Source organism: Conger conger, chromosome 4 (assembly GCF_963514075.1).
Source record: "Conger conger chromosome 4, fConCon1.1, whole genome shotgun sequence".
Classification (NCBI taxonomy): Eukaryota; Metazoa; Chordata; class Actinopteri; order Anguilliformes; family Congridae; genus Conger; species Conger conger.
In genome coordinates, this window is record NC_083763.1 from 18,207,675 (window position 1) to 18,231,762 (window position 24,088).

Here is a 24,088-nt window from a genome sequence, read left to right on the forward strand (position 1 = left end):
GATAAGCCAGTCAGGAGGAGTCAGCCAAGTCAAATGGGAGACATTACCTTTTAAGGAGTTAAATAAAGCTCTTGTTAGATTATCACTAAACTTCATATCAATGGTAAACTTTTATTTGATCCAAGTGCTATACAGAACCAGGATAGGGCATAAGAGCACTGACATGCAAACTCATATGGGTAAGCTACACTATCAGTGTTTTAGACAAATTAGTGTAATCCTGGAAGAACAGCAGCTTGGCATGCGTTTGATCTTGCCCCCTTACCCAAATATCAACAGCTGAATACGAGGATGGAAGCACATGGTTTTACACATACATAGGTGTTTTGAGTCAAGATGGTATCGTTTAGAGTAAAGCAGGGCTGTGCTGGTTTAAAGCAACACAAACAGCACACCTCCACACACAACCCAACATTCATAGCAGTTTTTAGTGTGATTGACAGGACTGTACACAGCAGCTCTTTTAGAGAAGACTTTGTTCCAGTAGTTCCTTGGCTTATTATTAAGGCAATGCCAGTGAGGATTCACAGTTTAAACCTGCCTTTTGAAAATGTAATACAGTGAACAACATGGATGTGGCCTTTAGATGCTCCATTCAGCAGCCGAGTGGAGTATCTCTGTGCTTCTTTGTTCCCTTTGAGTGAGTTAACCCCTTTCAGTCCCCAGAGTGCCACATGGCACTCAACCGTGACTACCATAAAATACCAAGAGTGCCATATGGCACTTTCAACCAATCAAAATGACTGCTATAATATTGTTTTGAGCCCCTATTAAAACCCTACAAAATCTTCTCAGCTTCCTCAATTTTCTCAACCAAAGCCAGAACCCCTTGGGATCTGGGTGGAGCCACTTCATTCTGGGTCTGGGCCTGAAAGGGCGAAACAGTCCCAGTCCCAGTCTCAGATGAGGTTGGCCATGCTGGAGGTGGTCTCTCTCCGGGTCTCGTTCATCTGGCCGGAGATGGTGAAGACGCCCGCGGGCCGGGCCAACCTCTGTCCGGGCCTCACCCTCTCCAGGAGGAAGACCATGGCGGAGTAAACGGCCACCGCCAGCACGGTGACCCCGCCGCCGGCCAGCAGCACCACTCCGGAGATGAACATGTCGTTGAGGGCCAGGCCCGGCTGGGGCAGGCCGCTGGCCAGGGCCAGGTTGAGCAGCACCGTGCCGCAGATGAGAAGTGCCAGGCCGGTGATCAGGATGACCATGAGGTCCGACAGCCCGCCGCTCTTCAGGATCTCGATGCGGCGTCGGCTGCGCACGCAGTTCATGTCCTGCACGGCGGAGCTGAGCAGCTGCTTCAGCAGCACGGCCAGGGCCAGCAGGCAGAGCGCCGTCCCCACGCCCAGCCGCCACTCGCTGGACAGGCTGGTGGTGGTGGACAGCAGGCCCACTCCGCCCAGCCCGCAGCCCAGGATCAGCCCCACCGAGGCGCAGTAGCACAGCAGGGACTTGCGCGGCTCCCGAAACCACCATAGCTCCACCTGCTCTTCTAGAACGTTCCTCTGGATCTCCGCCGGGTCTGGCTGGTCGCGCGGTGGCGGTGAGAAGTCCTCCAGCTCTGGCATCTTCCCCTGCTCACCCGCCCGGGCTCCCAAGTCAGACACCTGGGGAAGGAGAACTCAGTGAGCCTTTGTCCTACACACAGGGCACAAATGAGCTTGTATGTCCTGATTACCAAAAAAGGAACTGATGAACCAAAAAGAAATAATGCTTCTTTTTGTAAACAGATCAAAAGTAAACAGATCGAAAAGCATTCCACCAGGATAATATCAGACCACATTTACGGTGTAAGCACTAAGCGAGGTTAATTTTGTTAATGTTTTTATTCAGATTTATGATGGCCTCACCATAGATATCAGTGCCTACAGTTTAAACATACAGTGCATTATGCACTCTCATCTGTGCCTTGAAAAGAGATGAAAGTCTCTTTCCACTGGCCCAAGTATTAATCCTTTTATCAATGTTCCGTCCCTGAAGTCTGAATGACCTGCAAGGTTGCTGCATAGACAACTTGTCTTTACAATCCCGTCAGCATCTTTACTACAGTCTCAATGCTGCTCGCTGACAGGAATTACAACTGTTCGGCTGGACCGTTTACACAAACAAAGGCCATCGGCATGGAAAAATAGTGCACTACAGTGCAAGCAGATAACCACTGATTAATAGTGTCCAATGGACCATTACCTGACTTATTGTAAACACAATATGCACACGTTATTTTACTGTCAAATCAACATTAGGTTGTATTTTCTACTCTGCCAAAATTGCATAGCTTGGCAACTGCGTTGTTTATTTGCTCATTAAAATGGGCTCGTTTAGCACGAGGTCGTTGCTCGTCATTGAAATTAATGCTGGTATGTGAGTAGGCCTGTAAGCTCAGAAAGAAAAGAACAATTGGCCAAAAGAGGCCTGCTGTGCCCCCAAACCACAGTACCAAACCACAGGTAGTCCAATTGAACAGTTTAATCAAATTAAAACTACTGTATACTTACCAGTAAGAACCAGCAGGTTCTCCTCCTCTAGGATTCTTTAATAAGACCACAGAGCAGACGGTTCTATTCCTCTGATCTGGTCAGCAATGTTGGTGATTCCGAACAAGCCAATTTCCCACACACGCACAAGGTCTTCAATCATTAAAAAATTATGGTGTTGTTCCCAATTCAGATATATAGCATTAACATCACATCTTCTTGGATTGCCTTAATGCAGAATTTTCTGCTTTAGTGCCCAAAGCATTTTCCTCAAGAGTAATAACTCAGGACTTCAATTAACTTCACGTAAATCCAATCACGCTGTCGGCTAATTACCATTTCAGTTTTAGTAGGCTCTGAGTTCAGCTTCTCTTAGTTTGTCCTTTTAAATACATTTCCCAATACGAGGTATCCACTCAAATAGGAATCCAGTACGGGACCTTCATGAAATGTAAATATGGGTAGATCAGACAGTACATCAAACATCCACGAAAAGCCATGTCTCCTGTTTTGTGCAAATGTTTTCATGATGCCAATCAGTACCATCTACCTGAGCTGTATTGCCGTTCCCCGCACTTCAGACCCTTAGCCCACCGCCTTTCCCCGATAGCAGCGATGAGACTTAGAAAGGCCAGCGAGCGCTGTTGTTGGATAAAGAGCCGGTCCTCTCAATAATTCATCGAGACCGCCAGGCCAAAAAAAGGGAGGAAGCGCTGGGGTGAAGTTTCTGTGGGCCTCAGCAAGTCCGTGAGCGCAGTCAAAGAGCGCGCACGGAGACGGGGGGATGAAGGAAACGTGGCGGCTGGAATTCCTGGAGTCCGCGACGCTCCGGGGATCGCCCTGGAGATGGGGGCCGCCCGCGGCGGCGCACAATGCCCTGGCTTCCTCCTCCTCCTCTTCCTCGCCTGCTCTTCCGCTCTCTCTGTGCCGTCGTTCCCAGGGCCGAGCAGAGGGGTCAGGGCCGGCATCCTCGCCGAAGCCAGGGGTCTCTGCCAAATGCCATAGGGGACTGGGGGGTTTCGCGGCGGCTGTCCGCGGATGGGACAGCGGCGTCCTCCTACTGAATGGGTTTATTCAGCTGCAGTCCCTGTCGCAGCTGGCACTGACTCCCTCTGCTCTACGCACAGTCAGGGACAATGGGACAAGTCAGTGCCTTTCCCCCTCACATGGACAGAGCAGCCCTCTCCAGCCCTGCAGGAAATACATCAACATATTGAAACTGGGTAATCCGGATAGGTTCTCCCGTGCTAAACGAGAGCGGTGACATCTTCATGTACGTCTCGGATAACAGCAAACAGCCAGAAAACAGTCTGTGTGCGATGGGCTGCAAGGAAGGGATCAGGCTTCTGGAGAAGGAAAACGAGAGACTATGATGACAGTGGAATTGAATAATGCCCATTTGTGACCAAGACAAATGGCGTAATGCACATGATCTAATCGGCTGGTTTGCCTCAACACAATCGGGCCTCTTTTTAAGCCCGGCTATGGTTTTACAAGTTGTACTGAGTTTATTTCACAGACCCCTGTTTCATACATAAACACCCTTAAGCTCCCAGTATTGTACTGCCAAACATTTACCTGACAAATATGGTTTTCGATTTATATTTTCATACATGAATAATACATAAATGTCGATTACATTTTCATTTTCACATTAAAATTTCCACAAAACAGTATGTGAATATGGGACAAGCGAAGCACCCACAAAAAACGGAAAGAACAGAGAAAGAACAGAGTTACATAAGATTATCTCATGAAAAACATCTATTATTTTTCATGCAGAGTGTGTAGACGGATTATGATACTCACACCAGTCTTTACTCTTCCCGCTGAGCTGTCCTCCCTCTACATGGCAGCAGCAATGGCTCTGCTCTCAAGTTACAGTCGGGCATAACCTGACTAATAAAAGCGCTGTGAGCTGGCCTTCTTACCTTTCCCTTCTCTCATTCTCTCCCTCCCTCCCTCCCTCCCTCCCTCCCTGCTCTCTCATTCGCTCTCCCTCCCTCCTCTACTCTCCTCTTCTCCCCGTCGCAATGGCCTTTAACAGCCAAGGAAGATATCCTGCCTGAAAAACAAAGTCCTTCCTCCCTGTGTGTTAAACGCTCCTCAGAGACCCACAGCCTTTAGCTAGGCGGGTGCAGTTTGCAGTCTGTCCAGGGCTCAGTGTGATGTCATTCCTGTTTCGTTATGACCAGAGTATCCAGAGGCCCACTGCTGAAGCGGGACCAGGTACTCCTGAAAAAAGGAACGAAAACAAACAAATGAACAAACAAACCGGACACAGGAATACAAGCCAGGACCATGGAGCTTCATGTCAGGGAACCCTCTTCTGTTTTTTTTTCATGTGGATACATTCTTATACAACACATTATTAATGATATGGTTTTTCATCAGGCATATCTTTTGCTAAGTCTGCCAATTCCATTCCACAGAGCCTTTGATGTAAACCTTCCTCTTTTCTGTTGCCGGTTTGCTGGTTTTTTTCAAGCACAGCTGCAATATTAAGGTGCTAATTAAATCACCAATTAACATGCACATCCCCCAGCGCCACACTGCTGACAAAAGAAAACGTGTTCACCTTTTTTCACGGGTTCAGCCTGGCCTCCAGCATATTTAAATCTATCTGCTGAGTGAAACAAGAGCCTGTCCACAACCTGATAGCAGCAGGGCAGTCTTCCAGCTCCCCTCCTTGTTGAACAGGGGCCCATTCTACTATAATCTCATAGCAACAACATACCTGAACCATTCCCCCACACTGTGTATATTTCACACAGAAGGTTCTGGGTACATTTGGTACTTCTTCAGATCTGAGAGACTTAAAAAAGGGTGGCAGAGCTCAACTGACATAACTTATTTATGTATATGCAGTCTAATCTCTCCACCATATTGCCAAAGACTGCATAGCAAGACATTAAAACTAAACAAGGGATTACACTTTTTAACGCCACTTATGCAACTACTGATATGTGCTGGCCAAAGGTGTCAAATGTGGTCCATTAATGTATTTGTGCACATCGGTGCCTTGAAGTCTAAGAACACTACCTGTATTACAGTGCACTCTGCAAGCATTTGAACAGAGACAAAAATGTGGCTTTTTGGCCCTGTAATCCAGCACATTGGATTTGAAAACAATGAATATGAGGTTAAAGTAGAGACTATCAGCTTAATTTGCGAGTATTAATATCCATATTGTGTGAATCATGTAGGAATTGCAGCCCCTTTTATACAGTAGTCCAAAAACCTACAGACTACATATTTTCTTACATTCTGACAATATTTCTTTTTTTCTGGAATGATAAGCACAGCATAATGTACCTTAGTTTCTGACCTTTATTGAGCCTATAAGTGGTGCCACAATAAAAAGTAGTTAAATGGCATGTAATGATTGCATTGTAAGTGATAAGGTTTACCTGTGTAAGAGTACTGCAGTGCAAAGTTCATGAAAGCTGTTGTTGACATAACTTCCTTTTCCTTATTTTCAGAATTAGACAAAACAAACCTTTGTCATTGCATAAACCAAATATTTTTATATCAGCCATCTTTGAGAAATATTAATGAAAATAGTGAATAGAGAACTATCATATGAGGATAAATACTAAAAAGATTTTAAAAAACTTGTGTATATCTACACACACACACAGCTTTTAGTGACTTATATAAAGTTTTTTTTTTGCAGTGGACATACACATGATTCAATTTCCACCATGACTTCCTAAATACTGCATTCTGGTGGACGTCTTACTCATATTTCTGACCAAGTAAGTGCACTTCACACTCTTGGTTCATTTCAGCTATAGGCTATGTTTCTCTTCAAGGCAAGTTCAGAGTGGTAATAGAATACGTTAATGTCATTTAGTTCCTTAAAGTATTCAGTAAATATAACCTAACCCCTTGGCGTTGAATTTGTAGTTATGTTACTCGTGAAACGTTAGTTTAACAAATAATGGTTGTTCAGCTTGAGGAAGTGGAACAGGGCGTGCAATCTTTAGCCAATGCTTTTGTTTTCTTTGAAGTGTTGATTAATCTCCTAGATACTTAAAAATACAACGCGTACTTTCTCTCTGCACTACTTCTATGTCTCGCTGAGTATAAATGAACAGAAAATAGTGACGGATAGTCACAACGAAGTTACCAACCAACTTTAGGGAAATTCTGCTACAGGTACCCCACCAGCCAGACTTCAACAGGTGAATAATAAAAAATAATAGCCTAAACATGTATAATAATATAATTTTACGGAATGGACTATTCTACATTGTAATATTTGGATTCATTCAATTGCCTTACCTTTAACGGCAAATCAGAAGCTGCGAACAAGGTATTTTCTTTGCTAGGTCGTCCTCCTGTCAACTGTTCTGCCGCTCTTATACGATCCTGGCATGATTATATCACAGCAATATAGTACCGTCAATTTACTGTGCAGGGTTGGGCTAAAGCGAAGTAGAAGCATTCGTTTTTGTTTACAAGTGACGTCGGTCCAGTTCGACTTGAAAATTGCAGACTTTCTAAACACATATTTAAATTCGCCTGCAGCGATTGTGTTTTAGCAGGTGTACGGGCAATGCAAGACTTTTCTGGCAGCAGGTGTGGCCGTGGCGATGCGCAGTTGACAAAGAGCGGATTTGCTCAATTTGTTGTGACCTTTCCAACGCGTCCCGCAGGGAGTCCCAGCGCAAATCAAAGACGTTCGGAGGACTTCCCCCCCCCGCAGAGATGAAATGCTTTATCGGTCTCATCCTGTTCACACACAACGTAAGTTTCCACTGTATTGTTCCGTTGTAGGCTACAACACAGTTGCTAAATTTGTACGTAGACTCCTGTGAGGTAGGCTGCTGTAAATGCATTATTTTTTAAATTGGTGAATTTGCGAGGTGCACACGTAGGATATGGAAGAAAATAATGGTAAAAATATGTTCATTAAAAACACATTAAATAATTTTGAAATTGTAGCTTTACATACTTATAATCTTCAAAACCCAAGCTTTTAAATTCAGTTTGTAAAAATTCTGACTATCTAGCCAACCAAGGCCAACTTAATCAGATGAATCGCTAGCTAGCTAGGTAGCTAGTTTCAAGCATTCTAAGCTAATTATCTTGACTCAAGTAAACAGTAGCCAGCTAGCTAGTGTGTACATTCCTTGAATATCTCCGCGTAGCCTGCCCCGGGTTATGCCAAGGGAAAATACCATCCTTCATGAGTTAATTTATATGAAAAACTGTTAGGAGTAGGCCTATTAGAAATGTATGGAATTATTACACTTCAAATTGGCAAAATGTAATATGGGATAACCAACATGCTGAATGCAAAAATTGTTAAAAATAAAATAGAAACTGGGTAAAATAGATCTCTCCATTGGGCTTAATTACAAGTGAAACTCGAAAAATTAGAATATTGTGCAAAAGTTAATTTATTTCAATAACTCAACTTTAAAGGTGAAACTAATATATTACATAGAGAAATTACATGCAAAGCAAGATATTTCAAGCCTTTATTTGTTATAATTTTGATGATTATGGCTTACATCTTATGAAAACCTCAAATTCAAAATCTCAGAAAATTAGAATATTACATGAAATCAATCAAAAAAGGATTTTAAATACAGAAATGTCGGCCCTCTGAAAAGTATAATCATGCATATGTACTCAGTACTTGGTTTGGGCCCCTTTTGCACAAATTACTGCCTCAATGCGGCGTGGCATGGATGCGATCAGCCTGTAGCACTGCTGAGGTGTTGTGGAAGACCAGGATGCTTCAATAGCAGCCTTCAGCTCTTCTGCATTGTTCGGTCTCATGTCTCATCTTTCTCTTGGCAATGCCCCATAGATTCTCTATGGGGTTCAGGTCAGGTGAGTTTGCTGGCCAATCAAGCACAGTAATCCCATGGTCATTGAACCAGGTTTTGGTACTTTTGGCAGTGTGGGCAGGTGCTAAGTCCTGCTGAAGGAACCATGAAGTGCTCTAAAATTTCCTGGTAGACGGTTGTGTTGACCCTGGACTTAATAAAGCACAGTGGACCAACACTAGCAGATGACATGGCTCCCCAAATCCCCAAACACTGACTGTGGAAACTTCACACTGGACTTTAAGCATCTTGGATTGTGTGCCTCTCCATTCTTCCTCCAGACTCTGGGACCTTGGTTTCCAAATGAGATGCAAAATTTGCTCTCATCAGAGAAGAGGACTTTGGACCACTGAGCAACAGACCAGTTCTTTTTTTCTTTAGCCCAGGTAAGACGCTTCTGGCGTTGTTTGTTATTCAGGAGCGGCTTCACAAGAGGAATACGAAATGTGAAGCCCATGTCCAGGATCCGTCTATGTGGTGGCTCTTGATGCATCAACTCCAGCCCCAGTCCACTCCTTGTGAAGCTCTCCCACACTTTTGAATGGCCTTTTCCTGACAATCCTCTCCTAATCCTCTCCAGGGTCATCCCTGCTGCTTGTGCACCTTTTTCCTTCCACACTTTTTCCTTCCACTTAACTTTCTATTAATGTGCTTTGATATAGCACTTTGAGAACATCCAACTTTTCTTGCAATTACCTTTTGAGGCTTTCCCTCCTTGTGGAGGGTGTCGATGATGGTTTTCTGCACAACAGTCAGGTCAGCAGTCTTCCCCATGATTGTGAATTCTACTGAACCATACTGAGAGACAATTTAAAGGCTCAGGAACCCTTTGCAGGTGTTTTGGATTAATTAGCTGATTAGAGTGTGACACTTTGAGCCTACAATATTGAACCTTTCCACATTTTCTGAGAATTTGGGGTTTTCATAAGCTTTAAGCCATAATCATCAAAAGTATAAGAAATAAAGGCTTGGAATATCTCACTTTGCATGTAATGAGTCTATATGATATATTAGTTTCACCTTTTTAGTTGAATTACTGAAATAAATGAACTTTTGCATGATATTTTAATTTTTCAAGTTTCACCTGTATGATATTCTATCAACATGAAGTCTACAAATAATAGTATTTTTAGGCTTCAAAGCCCTTTGTCCCAGCATTGCAATTGGATCAAATTGATATAACATTTCATTTTGATAAATCATTAAACAGGATGTGGCATCATACAGACCTTCTGAAGGACCCCCAAGCTGTGGTAAAAGGTAGGTCTCTGTTAAAAAAAAATTCTTTACCATTTTTACTGAGTACTAGATGCTACTATGCGTAATACTAGATAATACCTTAAAATAATTTATAATGATCTTTTCATGGGCATTTATTTATTTGATATGAAATTACATTTTTAATATACAGTGCCGTCTATAATGTTTGGAACAAAGACCCATAACTTATTTATTTGCCTTTGTACTCATCATTTTAGATTTGTAATAAAAAGACCCATGTTCCCGGTTGAAGTGCACATAGTCAGATTTTAATAATTTTTATACATTTTGGTTTCACCATGTAGAAATTACAACCGTGTTTATACATCTATGCAGTCCCCCCCATTTTAGGGCTCCATAATGTTTGGGACGCAGCAATGCTATGTAAATGAAAGTAGTCATGTTTATTATTTTGTTGCATATCCTTTTCATTCAAGTCTGTGATTCATAGACATCACCAGTTGCTGCCTGTCTTCTCTGGTGATGCTCTGCCAGGCCTGTATTGCAGCCATCTTTTGCTCATGCTTGTTTTGGGGCTAGTCCCCTTAAGTTTTCTCTTCAGCATATGAAAGGCATGCTCATTTTGGTTCAGATCAGGCGATTGACTAGGCCGCGCAAAAAGGACATTTCTTTAGCTTTGAAAAACTTGTTTGTTGTGTTTGAACTCACGGCCAATTCCTTTTGAGGCATTCACTTGAACTTGAGGAGATAGGATGTATCGATACACTTCAGAATCCATTTGGCCATCTACATCAGCAGTTATATCATCAATGAAGATAAGTGAGCCAGTACCTTTGGCAGCCATACATGCCCAGGCCATAACACCTCCACCACCATGTTTCACAGATGAGATGGTATGCTTTGGTTCTTGGGAATTTCCTTTGTCCTCTATACTTTGCTCTTGCCATCACTCTGGTATAAGTTAATCTTCATCTCATCTGTCCACAAGACCTTTTTCCCGAACTTTGGGTGCTCTTTTAAGAACTTGGCAAACTGTACCCCGGCCATCCTGTTTTTGCAACTAACCAGTGGGTTCAATTGACAAACTCCAATAACAGGCTCCAGAGGCAGAAGCAGCTGAGAAGCCAGCTGTCCAATTACTCATTTTCATCATGAGGGAGGTGTTTCAAGTTCTGTCATACAATAAAGCAGTGAATGCAAGGCCACATGTTGTGAGGTGCAGTTTTAGGGATTGTAGCTCTGCATTATATGAGCTCCAAATGAGTAGTAGGCTCTGACCATCCTCTACTCTAACACAGTACTGTAATTAGATATGAACCAGGGTACAGTGTTTTAATTTTAATTTATTGGCAAATGTGACATTAACGTTAATGTTGTACACTTTTTTAAACTGTCAAACATTAAACTATTGGGTAAGACTATCATTTCATCATGTATTTATTTTGTGAAGACAGCAAGAGCAATACAGTTTGCTTTGCTGATAAGTGACACCCAGTGGTTAGAAGTGTTCTCTATCTTTGTAAACTAACTGTCTAGAAGGATGCTGTTGTTGAAAACCCAGGAGGTTTGAGTTTGGAAGAGAAAAAGGTAAGACCTTGTTCAAACAATGTTTCCTTCGGTGTATTTTCCTGGTTAACTAAACCTACAGTAAATCAGTGAAGTGCGCAAAGAACTATACTAATTTCACGTTAATGTCTGAAATATGTCAACTATATTCAGTAAAACTAAGGAAGGGCAATAAATGGGGTGATATCCTGATATGATATGAATACTCAAATAGGTTGTAGTTTTGCCATGTTAAATATACAGTCACTGAGCACTTTATCAGGTAGACCTGTACACAAGCTTGTAATGTAAATATAAAACACTTCATGTGGCAGCAACTAAATGCATACAAGCATGCATACATAATCAAGAGGTTCAGCTGTTTTTCAGACCAAATGCCAGAATGGGGAATACATGTGATCTAAGTGACTTTGACTGTGAATTGGTTGTTGGTGCCGGACAGGGTGAGTATCTCAGAAACTGCTGATCTCCTGGGATTTTCATGCACGATAGTCTCTAGAGTTTGCAGATAATGGTGTGCAATTACATGTCCATGCCCCCCACATACAAGAAATGTGCCTTTCTTATATATTTGGCAAAATGTACGACACATAATGTACGTGTTAATTATGTTAATTTTGCTCACAGTTGTGTTAAGCACGTTAGATGTGTTTAAGCAAATGTTTAGATGGACCATGGCCTGAGTTTCAAGAGCCTGCTCACTCAGCTCTCCCACTCTGTGAGTGTCCACCCCACTAATATCCACACTCTATCAACATGTTTTAATCCATTTATACCCCCTCACGTTCATCCATTGGTTTTAAGTCCATCCATTTCCATGTCAGCATGTGCCATTCAATGTAATCACCACACAACTGGTGGGTGCTGTACTTCCTTTACACTTATTTACACATTCATGGAGGTCACTGGGATAGAGGAGGGAAGAGAACGCTGGGGTCACATGCTCTGTGGCTCCATGCTGGTGGTCTGTAGGTTCTTTCTCAGCCCTGTGATGGCCGTCTCCTTCTTATGCTTGCCCGAAGGCTGCGGTTCACCCTGCACCCACCCACTGAAAAAACAATGTCCATTGATTTCATTCTGCTTATAATTAGTGTTAATCAATCCCTGTTAGAGTGCATTGAAAGCTGATTTGTATTCATGTTAAAGGCACAATGCAGCATGGTCAACCTTTCTGGAAGCATTATTTGCATGGAATTTACATTTTTTAATTTTTCAAGGTACAATCAGTCATATATTGTATTTACAAATATATGAATAAGTACTTTGACTGTGAAGGGCTGTTGATTGCCTTTAAAGGTCTAATGTGTTGCATTGTAAGTCATATTGTCAGTTTCTTATTGTCAAGGAATTTAATTTCAAATAAACACAGTAGTATCTTTGATGGTAATGTTTTGTTTTTTCAGATATTGCTCTGGATATTTATGCTGATGTCTGCCCTGTTGATGAGCTGTGGGCTTTTGCTTCTAGGATTTAGATATTGAGCTCTTTGATTACATTCTCTGTGGGCTCTGTGACTTTTACAGTCCAGAAAAAATTGATTTATTTCATTCAGGGTAGCTCTTCTAAAACGTATCTTCTTGAAATATATGCATTTGATCTCTGGTGTGTATTACTGGCTTCATTTAACAACTTTAACATCAGATTTGTTTTTGTGTGTATTGTGGTTTGAACTGTATGAAATAGTTCACAAGATTATGTACAAGGTTGCCTGTTTGTAAAAAAAATAGCTTCATATGATTAGCAGGTGTTTATATATGATTGTTCAAAAAATATATGAAAGTAGACGTAATTTGTAGTGTAGTGTACACTCATGATAATTAAGTATGAAAATTGTTCTCATAGCCTTTGAGAGCCCAATCTCCCATTTCAATATTTGGTATTGTTTTGAAGATGTGTTATATTTAATCTGAGCCAGTTATGAACAGCTCTGTCTGATACTTAAAGTGCCAATAAACAACAAATATAGCTCTCCCGGGCCTGGGTTGTAAATATTATAAGAAATATTTAGAGACCTTGTGAAGCTTTGACTATGAGCTTCACTGAATTATTTTTATTGTATGCAGTCTAATTTCAAACACTGTGGAAAAGTCTGCAGTAAAGGAATCATTGATAATGCAACCTTATTGAAACAGAATAAATCTTTGTTTTGGAGAGGGAAATGAAACAGGTGTCCCAGAAAGAGCCCACATGCTGATGCAGCTTGATTATTCATTAAACAGACAGACTCCAAGCAACTGCTGGGGAAAGCTCCTGCAGCAGGTCACCTTGCAGGATGTGAAGGTGAGGCAGCAGTAGTACAGTAAAAAGCATGGGCTTAGACTTTACACATGAAAAAGCCCAGAGAGGAAACGCATATGATCACATCAAAAGAATCTAATGAGGCTAAAATCAGATTTTATATATTTTACGACAGAGCAGTAAAAAATGGTTTATAAAAGCTTTACCAGTATCACGGCTTTGCACTGTGAGCTATTACTCATTTCAGGTACCGGTGAAGAAGAGTGATATTCATTTATTTGCATATTTTTTTCTTTTTTCTTTGCTGGTAACTTGTCCTATGGTTGGTAGGTTCTGGAACTACCGTTCTATGATGTAAGAAGGCAGAGGGAATAGGGAAAGATTTGTGTAAAAATAGGTCCGCTGGTGCACGGATGGTGAAGTGGGTAGCACTGCCGCCTCACAGCAAGGAGGTCCTGGGTTCGAATCCCCGTCGGCCGGGGCCTCTCTGTGCGGAGTTTGCATGTTCTCCCCGTGTCTGCGTGGGTTTCCTCCGGGTACTCCGGTTTCCTCCCACAGTCCAAAGACATGCACGTTAGGCTGATTGGAGAGTCTAAATTGCCCGTAGGTATGAGTGTGTGAGTGAATGGTGTGTGTGCCCTGCGATGGACTGGCGACCTGTCCAGGGTGTATTCCTGCCTTTCGCCTTATGTATGCTGGGATAGGCTCCAGCCCCCCTGCGACCCTGATCAGGATAAGCGGGTTCAGATAATGGATGGATGGATAGGTCCGCTGGTTGTGGCTATTGCTTATCGACTAAGCAAGGAATAGACAATGCCATAAAAATGACAAGACTTTTGAGTTGTTCAGAAAAGGTCTTGTAACCCACTTCTTTGGCACCAGTCTCATCCTGCTTTTTTGCAAATGTGAGACAAGCATTGATTGTTTCTCTTGGTTAGCAGTGGCTTCCGCCTTGCTACTCTTACATGAATCCCATTTTTCCCCAGTCTCATATTGTGGAGTCATGAATTCTGACCTTAGCTGAGGCTAGAGAGGCCTGCAGTTCTTTGGATGTTCTGGGATCTTTTGTGACTTCTTGGATGAGTAGTTGCTGCACCCTTGGAGAAATTTTGGCTGGCCGGCCACTCCTGGGAAGATTCACCACTGTTCCAAGTGTTCTTCATTTGGATATAATGGCTCTCACTGTGGTTTGGTAGAGTCCCAGAGCCTTAGAAATGGATTTGTAACCCGTTGTAAGCTGAATCTAATCAATTAAATGTGCTTAATTAGTTGATTGAGTAACTATGGGGACACACTTTTTTTTCACATGGGTGGCATGGGTGTTTGCTAACAGTTTTCATTAAATAAATGAAGTAATGAAAAAATGTGTTTTGTGTTCATTCAGTTTCCCTCTAACATTTTGTCCGAAGATCTGGAACCATTCAGTGTAATCAAATCAGGAAATACCTTTTCATGGCACTGTAACTGTGATAATTGACCTTGTTTCAAGGATCTCTGAATACTGATAGGCATTATTGCCATTTCACTGTAATAAGATTCATTTTACATCCAATTGAAAGTGAGATAATAAGGTGATTATGCAAGGCCTTCATTGTGTTGGCTCCCCAGCCCTCTCCCGACCAGTTCATGCTAATGGAACCTGACATCGCATTTCCTTAAACATTCTGAAAATGTCCTCGGTGGAGAACCTTGTTCCTTTGATTGATTTATCTGTTCATTTTTAATCTACATCACAGCAGGGCAGCCACATGTTCTCTGCACTTTCTGGCGTGTCCATTCGGCAGAGAGAGCTTGCTGTCTCGCCCAGATGCCCACACCTGCTCTGGCACAAGGAGCTTCTCCTGCAGTTGCCTACAGGTCGAGAGTTGGCACCTCCAGTACCTGTGTCCTGCTCTCTTCTGTTCTATGCATCTAATGAATGCGTTCCTGCGATCTGCTTAGACGTGCACAGAAATCCCATTTACTAGTGTCCTAGCATCAGCTTCTGTGGAAGGTGTCATCATGTGAGGATATGAGCCCCGTGATGCTAGGACCATCCCTGCCACCCTTCTTGGGAATCCTTTTATGTGAAATGTTGTCTTTGTATATAATGCACAGCAGCTGTGACAAAGGCAAAATTTCACCCTAACAAGATGTTTGAAAGAAAGAATGAACTGTTTTCAGTTCAAATATTTCAAGGCAGATATGCTTTTCTGACAAATGTGGGGTGGCTTTAGGATTTGATCCAGTCTCGATCCAGGACAAGAAGGGTATTCGACAGCCTTGTGATCTCCGATTGAGGTGCCAGAGAAGAGAATTGAAGTTTGAGCAACGCACAATGACAGTGTTAATGGCTGCATTGTCAGCTGGCGCCTCTCACTGGATCTGTCAGCAGAGAGGAATCGGCACTGCCGCTTGTTTTTCATTAAGGGAGTAGCATGCAGAGCGGGAGCATCCATTACCATTCTTAAGCCTGACAAAAATGGAAATAGTCAAGTGAAGTATTGTCCTTGTTTGGAAGCCAAAGTTGTGCTCGCTTCATTGCCATTTTAAATGAAAGTGCACAGAGAGGAAACCCAGAGAGCTGCTGATCTGCTCAGTGTTTCTGTCTACAAAATGGACATATTTCCGAGGGGTTTTTTTTAAGCTTCAGTGGCCAAAAATAATTTAAAGAGGCGCTGACAGGCTGTTATGTTTGTCTCCGCAGGCTGTCAGGAATAGAGCTCGAACCACTACATGAAACAATACTGGTGAATTTCATGGTCTCTCTTACTCAACTGAATATGATGGCAAATCATGAATATGATAAAATGGGCAGTACTGAAATTACCATTTTGGTCAAATGAATAGAATACGTTCATACTCTTCAAATGGATTTCCAAAACCTAATTTTCCAGAAGAGAATAAATAAATCGAGAAAATGTATTTTGTACCTTGCAAAGTTGTGTATGTCTTTTCTGTCCATAGAGTACATGTGGTGTTGATATATAATTAATGACACAAAAACCCTCCCCTTTATTGTTTTTCAGACATTGAGTAGGTCATTCATGAAAATAGTTTGAAAGACAACTGACTTCTTGTGTTGAAAAAGACCAAGTACTAAAACACAAAACAATTTGTGACCATTGACATGAAGAGCACCAGTGACCTTCCAGTCTAGCCTGAGACTTCAGTTTCAGACAGAAAAGCCATGTAGGACTGCCTGCTCAGCACTTCCTCATGTTCTATAGATGGCAACCATCTTGCACTTTTTTGACACTTCCAGGTGCCATTGATTAGAGCTGTTATCCTCCATGTCTGTCAGCACTGGTAGGAATGTATGTGTTTGACATACCTGAAAATAGAGAGAACAGGACAGAGAACTAATTATGTTAGGTAATGTGTTAGGTAAGGTCAAATAATTGATTGAAGCTTCATGGAAGTGCCACCAAACATGTATCTACTAATTGTACAACCTGGCCATTTTCTGTAATACCATCCTCAGAGGTATCCCTATTCAGCTATGTCTGGCAAAATTCTGGACAGGATATTCAAAATATATGTCAAAATTCTAAATGACTGTATACCAGCTTAATCTGAAGTCCATAGACAGAGCAAGGATGAGCCACAACATACACAAAAATATTTTTATATTTTATCATATCAGAACCAATGGGTCACTTGATAATACATACAAACAGATAATTATGTGGTCAAACTCTGAAGAACTCAGCTGCAAAGAATTCAGCTCAAAGAACATATTCAGTCTGATTTTACAATAACTACACCAGATGCAGAAGAACTTGTTGTATGTTGTAGTCAGAATAAAAACTTTGATTAAAATCATTATTGCTTAGCAATAATTTTGGTTAAAATCGTTTTCAGAAAAAATGAAATGTATGTATTGAAATTGAAAAGTATATTATATTGAAAAGTTTCCCCATATGTTTGAAAATGAGATAGATCATTATCCATGTTTATTATATGCAGCCTATTTTCTCAATTTTCATTAAGGTTGCCAATCATTCTGGAGCCCACTGTATAAAGATTGGGCCGGATTAGTCATTCGGTAGCTAATGTTAAGGGTGAACTAAATGCACTAAGCTGCAAGGATTTGCAAGCAGTTTTTAGACAGCTACTGTAGATAATTTTCTCACTAAAGACACCTTTATTCAGTCTTGTTTTTGGACAAACCAGTACTGAAACTGCACTAGTCACGGTAATGATATTCAAATGGTTATAGATAGGTCACTGTTCTTATTCTGATAGATCTCAGTGCTACATTTAACACTGTGGACCAGAAGATTTAGATATGTTGACTTGGGTAGGTCCCTCAGAAATCAATTCAGAGCACTATTAAATATCTCACAAAATTTCTTCATTTGAATGTGGATCATTGAGGTCCTTATCATTGGATCTAAGGCCCAGAGAGAATGAATATGTAAGAACATACAGTAATACCTCTTGTGTCAAAACATAAACCTAAACTTAAGAATCTAAATGGTTGGCATTTATATAGCGCCTTTATCCAAAGCGCTGTACAATTGATGCTTCTCATTCACCCATTCATACACACACGGCGATTGGCTGCCATGCAAGGCGCCAACCAGCTCATCAGGAGCATTTGGGGGTTAGGTGTCTTGCTCAGGGACACTTCGACACCGCCCGGGCAGGGGATCGAACCGGTGTAATGGTGGTCATGGTGTAATCTTAAGTTCCCAGTCTCATACGAGAAATGTAACAAGAGTGGACCTTTTTAATTTGAGAAACATTACCAAAGTACAGTCAGCAAGCTGTGATGTATTCTTATTGTGATGTAGTTATGTATTCAAAAAATAAATAAAGTGGCACCACTCTTTAAAAGCCTTCTGAAAATGTAATTCTTTCGGTTGGCCATAAATGATTGTAATCACTTGTCTTTTGCTTTTATACATTTTCAAATATACATTTTCTGAATGAACATGGTACTCATCTGTCAGTGTATGAGTCAAGTATATATTTTACTGTTTCTAACTTACAGCCTTGAGCTGTTGTGGTGGTGCCTTCTTCTAAAACACTCTTATTCTAGACAGTGGCATGTCTAAAAGCCTGGAAATATACCCGCCACCACACCTCCACCAGCTGTAGCCAGCAGCCCCTTGGTGTACAGTGTAATAAGTACCTATTGTCTAAACACTAAACACGTTTCATAGGACAGGATATGTGCACTAGTCTGCACTTTCCTGATTTGATTATGGTAAAAAAGAAAAAGAAAAAAAGAAGTAAAAATAGGATGTTTAAAGAAACTGCAAGATAAGTTCAGTACCTTAGGATGTGTGTGAGATGTGATGGCAGCACAAAATGGAAGCAGTGTTCTTGTCACTGAGATTATGTCATGCCTGTGTGCCTGACAGACCGGATTTCCTGGACTGTGCTCAGTAGAGGGAAACGAAAGGACCTTGAGTGCCCAAGGCAGTGGTGAAGAAAACAGAGCAAAGCTTCTTCACAGCGATTTAGACACATTCAATTTAAATACACACATATGCTGCTCTAACTGTACCCAGGATGAAAAGGAACATGCTCCCTCATGCAAAAAAGGCAGGACAAGAATCTGAGGCTTTTCTTTGTAAGGCCTCCAAATGGAATGGCCAAGGAGAGCCACCGTGATGTTTAGAGATTCTGAAGCAGGGTTACTGGTTTTGAAACATGCTGTAGGAGGCATTATATTTTATAGACTTCAGGTTCAAACTCACAAAATTAGTGTGTAAATGCTGTAGGCAGTTCTTTCAATCAGAGTATTCTTAGGCACCAGATTTTGAGCTCATATTGTATGATTGCATATACTGTATGGGTCGTTACCTCTCTCAGAACTTTGTCATGATTTACATGTGCTATTTTTCTGGCCTGTGACTTGACGTGACCAAAAGAAGGTATGATACTGTAGGTATTCCCCCTCTCAAAAAAACTGATCAAACACTCATGTCTGTGGTGATTGAAAAATTCTGCTTAGAGAAGTGAGATAGACAAAAAATGAAACACAGAAATAACAAGCAATGCGCTAGCAAGCAAGCATGTACATGTACATGTACGTGCATTTATATTTTAGCCATTTAGTAAAACACTTCTAACCAAAGCCAATTTTATTGCATGAAGTAAAGGCCTAAATTACCAAAATCATAAATCACCAACAAGAGTGCAAAGGTAGATGACACACAGATAGGTAATCTATTGTCACTGGAATTAACATGCGGAAAGGAAAGTCGTGTTTGGGTTATTATAATTATAGTCAGGGTGGAGAAAGGGGGGAGAGGTATTTCCTGACAGATGGGTCTCCAGATGACACAAGAAAGTATGGAGGGACTCTGCTGTCCTGGCTGAAGTGGGCAGGTTGTTTCACCATTAGGGAGCCAGTAGGGAGAAGAGTGAAGGCAGGGAGAACCAATGAGCAGGTCATCACAGGGAGGGCACAGTTAGGCACGCAGTAGCAGCAGAGCACAGTTTGGGGTATAGGGCTGCAGTGTAGGTGGTTCAATTCTGAAGCACAAATTTAGCCTATTGTGCATGTGTGAATTTGTTTTTATTGCACAGTCCATGGCACTTTCCTTTCACCAAATTCTTTTACTGTAATTGGTTTGCAAAAAATACCAAAAGAAAGTCCAAGACTAAGCACAAAATCACATCAGTGACCTAAGGTGTGGTCTTCCTTTCAGATTCCGTTAGTACTTGTGTGGTAGAAATAGTGCTTTAATAACTGCCATTTACTTTATTACTGAAGTGTGAGTGTAATGAAAATTGAAGATTTTGATACATAATTGATACATAACTGTTAGTTAGAACTACCTTCCCAAACTGCATAAGTCCATATGATATGTAATTGGGTAGGTTTGAGCAGCCTCTATTTCATGTTCTCTTTATCTGTAATTAATATGAAAATATGAATGTGTATTAATTATTATATTGTGAATATCATACCATAATGGAATTTTTAATGCAGCATTTTAAAAAGTATTTAACCCTGCATCATCTAAATTATACTATAATTACACATACTTCAGTCAAGTCAACTTTGTCTGTTCCCAAGCATGTGCGGTGTATTTACCAGGAGGTATCGTCCCTGAAGTGGAGCTTTGTTGGTCTCCAGCAGCCAAGTTCCAGCAGATGGAGCCAATTCACTGTCAGACACATGGATACTGCAAGCCCAACTCGTCTTCCCCTTAGCTAAAATTAACGCTCATAAATATCATAACTGCTAACTTGCCTTTTGTAATATATATCACAGAAAATACATTACTGACGAAATTCTGCATCAAATCTCGATCTCATTCAGTTTTACTACAAATTGGTTTGCTCTAAATCAATACAATTATATATCCATAAGGATGTATCAGTCCAATGCAGCTTTGAATTTATTTCCTCATCTTCTCTTTTGTTATTTTTGGTTACACTTTTATTTGAACCCCCCTTGTAAGCAGGTCCATAATGGTAATTATATTACACAATCTTTTGGTTTCCTGCCCCATTGGGATAAATGCAAACAGTACCTCTGTTGTGTAATAAATTGTTTATTTCAATTTGAGGGTCCTGAGAAGTTGGCAGTACATTACAATAATGGAAACTCTACCCAAGGTTCTGCGTCTGTTCCTTCAGACGCCATGCAGCGTCCATGTACTTGGTAATTTCTGAATTTTGGCGAGAGAAGTTGAGTCTCCGGTCACTGCGATCTGTGACGATCTGAAAAACAAGCCAATATTGTTGATGAAACTTCCAATTGGCAACAAGAAATATAGCCTACTATCCTAAGATTTTGTTAAAAACTTTAAGTAGTTAATTTAGATTTAGATTTGTCAAGTATATAAACACCAACAAAAACATTTTGTCATTTCTATTTCACAGGGTATTTCATGTGGAAAATTAGCAAAAAAAAATAAAAAAGAATTTTAAGGCATATATACATTTTTAAAAATATAATTCATCAACACAACAAATATTTGAAAAGACCCTCTGTAATTTCCCAGGTATTAAGTCATCTGTCGCATTTAAATAAAAGAATGTACCATGGACTTAATTATTTATAGAACATACACTCAGTGAGCAATTTATTAGGTAGACCTGTACACCAGCCAATCATATGGCAGCAACTAAATGCATAAAAGCATGCAGACGTGGTCAAGAGGTTCAGCTGTTGTTCAGACCAAATGTCAGAATGGGTAAGAAATGTGATGTAAGTGACCGTGGAATGATTGTTGGTGCCAGACAGAACACAACAGTCTATAGTTTCCAGAGAATGGTGCTTCCAGTGAGCAGATGTTCTGCAGGCAAAAATGCGTTGTTAATTAGAGAGGTCAGCGAAGAAGTGCCAAAGCTGACCGGAAGGTGACAGTAATGCAAATAACCAGGCAATACAACACTGGTATGCAGAAGACCATCTCTGAACACACAAAGCGTCAAACCTCTAAGTTTGGCACAATCCATGGAAAAGTGTAGGCCAACAATGTTTTCACATCCCATTCAATTGATGTCCCACTCAAAGACCATTCTGAGCTCAACTGCAACTAAATTTTCTGGTCTCACTATCAAGTGTGATAGTTTCTTACCAGGGGCCTTGATATCCAACCAATCTCTTGGCTCTCCGTCTGTGGATGGATGTACTTTTTTGTGGGTTCCAATCGAGCTCCGTGAATAATTTTCAAGAAAGTGGCTGGAGGACAAATTATTGACATGAACAATTTACACTGTTAAGGTATCATAGTCTAATTGGCGTGCAATTGGGCTCTCTACACTTGTGTGATAGTCTAATTAGTGTACAATTGGGCTCTCTACACTTGTTTGGATAGTCAGTGTATTTCATTTAATTTGTTAGACTAAATAATCCATTTTTATATACAAATCCAAATCAATTTGCCCCAATAACAGCCTAACAGCAGCAAGAAAGTGGGCAGCAAAGGTTTTTTTTTAGTTTGTTTTCTGTTTTCTGTCTATTTTGTTCATAAAACAATGCAATTTGTATTATCACTCACTATTATTTAATAGTAGCTTACTGTAGGCTTACTGTACAAATAAATATAAAGCTTACGGTCTTCCTCCTCGTGCTCATTTGTTTTCCTTGACATAGGCTTATCGGCCAAAACATGCACTGCAGGAAGAAAATGTCGAATATGTAATTACTTTCTTCACTAAAAAATAATTTAGGCAGTTATTTTTGATAAACATGACAGTTATTTTAATAACAAGATTAGTTACTCACGTTTTTTGAATGGATTAATGCTGAACTCAGTGTACAACTTCTGACTCATTTGCTCTTTCTTTATGGTCTCACAATGAATTGCGTTTTGGTGAACAAGATCCACTGGACTCTTGGGCTTTGCACCTGCCATAACTGGTAGCCCTCGACTTGGTATCAAGACACGATAATTACATATATTTACCTCAAGGCAATCGGTTTTCAGATTATAGGAAATAATGGAAAAGGTCTGGCTGTAAATGTTCCCAGCTTCCTCCGTTTTGTCACATAGCAACCGTAAACATAATTTAGCATGGCCATTTCCACAAGATGGCGCACAAACCACGTGATATTATTTGGTACCAAACATTTAAAAAAATTCTGAGAGGAACATAATTATGAGTTGAACAGTGCTTAGTGTGAAAAAGATCGAGATTTTAAATGGCCTGATGCAAAATGATAAAAGTATGTAAAGTAGGCTATTTTTTGAGCCTTGAAACATGGATTCATCATTGAGCATATTTAATGAATCATTAAAATTCTTAAAAAGTGTCTCCGCACAGAAACATAACATAGGCTCTTTTTACTAGCGATTACGATATACGACAGTATGGATTCATGTGGTAATAGTTTTGTTTCCCTTAGTAGTCTACAGCTGTTTCTGTTTTGTTTCTGGACGGTTAGCTTACCTTAGTGAAACGTCAGCAAAAGCTCAGTAAAGTAACATTTATAACGATGAAAATCTAAATAAAGCTTTAGGATCTACCTAAGCCACTGCATTTTTGTATTGCAATGGTTCCGAATTTGTTCATTTCTGCACTTGATAGTGTGTTACGCTATCAGACCTCCACGCAACCGAACACGCAAGCGAGCAAACGGCAACATACAGTAAGGCAGAAGGTTCAAAATATGTTACTGTTTGTGTAACGGAGCGAAGTGGCCTATACTTGGCTATCCTAATTACTCAATTTGCCTATAAGGCATAGGTGACACTAGTGCGCGCTGACAGCTGTTGCACAGTTGATAGGCCAACTAATATTGTGAATAGTAGGCCTTCTAGCCTACCTGTGCAATGTTTTCGCCTTTCTCGTGCTGCTCAGTCACCAGGGAAAGACTGATTGACGACTCAAACTAGAGTTGTTAAATCGATTTGAACTTTCAGTTAAGGGCATTAGGCTATATGAATTTGTGGAATGAAATATCATAGCCTGAACACAATTTACCACAGTGCGTTTTTGGAAGTCATTTCAGGTCCATAATGGATAACTAATTGAGCTTAATAGATCAATTCAAGGAACGTCTCGTTGAAATGAATAGACTATCATATACTATTATATTTTAATATTTTAATATGAGCTATTGTAAAATATAAATAATGTTGGATAGTGGTCCATACCCCATACCTGTCGTTATTTATCAGCACTATTGGCCACAGTATGCCTTAATACTGAACCACAAACGTTTTGCGGGTAGAGGATTGGTCCACATTTGACTTAAACTTTCCATGCTGAAAATTCCAAATAAAACCAGCTGGGATTATAAAATGGTTTAATCTGTGTTTTGACACTTCTACCTGTTCTACCTGGTTATGG

The 24,088-nt window shown here is 40.7% G+C and overlaps 2 protein-coding genes across 4 annotated transcripts; both read right to left on the minus strand.

Annotated features, from left to right (window-relative positions):
- Positions 1-91: 91 nt before the first annotated feature.
- Positions 92-4,409, minus strand: LOC133126407 (transmembrane protein 125). 2 transcript variants are annotated; one of them, XM_061238602.1, is made up of 3 exons: positions 4,281-4,409; positions 2,493-3,662; positions 92-1,604 (listed from the first exon to the last, which is right to left on the minus strand). In XM_061238602.1, exon 3 carries the CDS (start codon positions 1,563-1,565, stop codon positions 900-902), a length of 666 nt encoding a protein of 221 aa, XP_061094586.1. In that variant the 5' UTR covers positions 1,566-1,604; positions 2,493-3,662; positions 4,281-4,409; the 3' UTR covers positions 92-899. The 2 variants fall into 2 exon arrangements, with proteins under 2 accessions (XP_061094586.1, XP_061094587.1); XM_061238603.1 differs by having other exon boundaries at positions 2,493-3,817; positions 4,281-4,315.
- A 16,459-nt stretch (positions 4,410-20,868) lies between these two features.
- cfap144 (cilia and flagella associated protein 144) lies at positions 20,869-23,314 on the minus strand. Of its 2 annotated transcripts, XM_061237243.1 has the most exons (5): positions 23,186-23,314; positions 22,521-22,666; positions 22,350-22,409; positions 21,871-21,974; positions 20,869-21,007 (listed from the first exon to the last, which is right to left on the minus strand). In XM_061237243.1, the coding sequence occupies exons 2-5, from the start codon at positions 22,648-22,650 to the stop codon at positions 20,894-20,896; spliced, it is 408 nt and encodes a 135-aa protein (XP_061093227.1). In that variant the 5' UTR covers positions 22,651-22,666; positions 23,186-23,314; the 3' UTR covers positions 20,869-20,893. The 2 variants fall into 2 exon arrangements, with proteins under 2 accessions (XP_061093227.1, XP_061093226.1); XM_061237242.1 differs by lacking the exon at positions 23,186-23,314 and having other exon boundaries at positions 22,521-22,817.
- Positions 23,315-24,088: the final 774 nt, after the last annotated feature.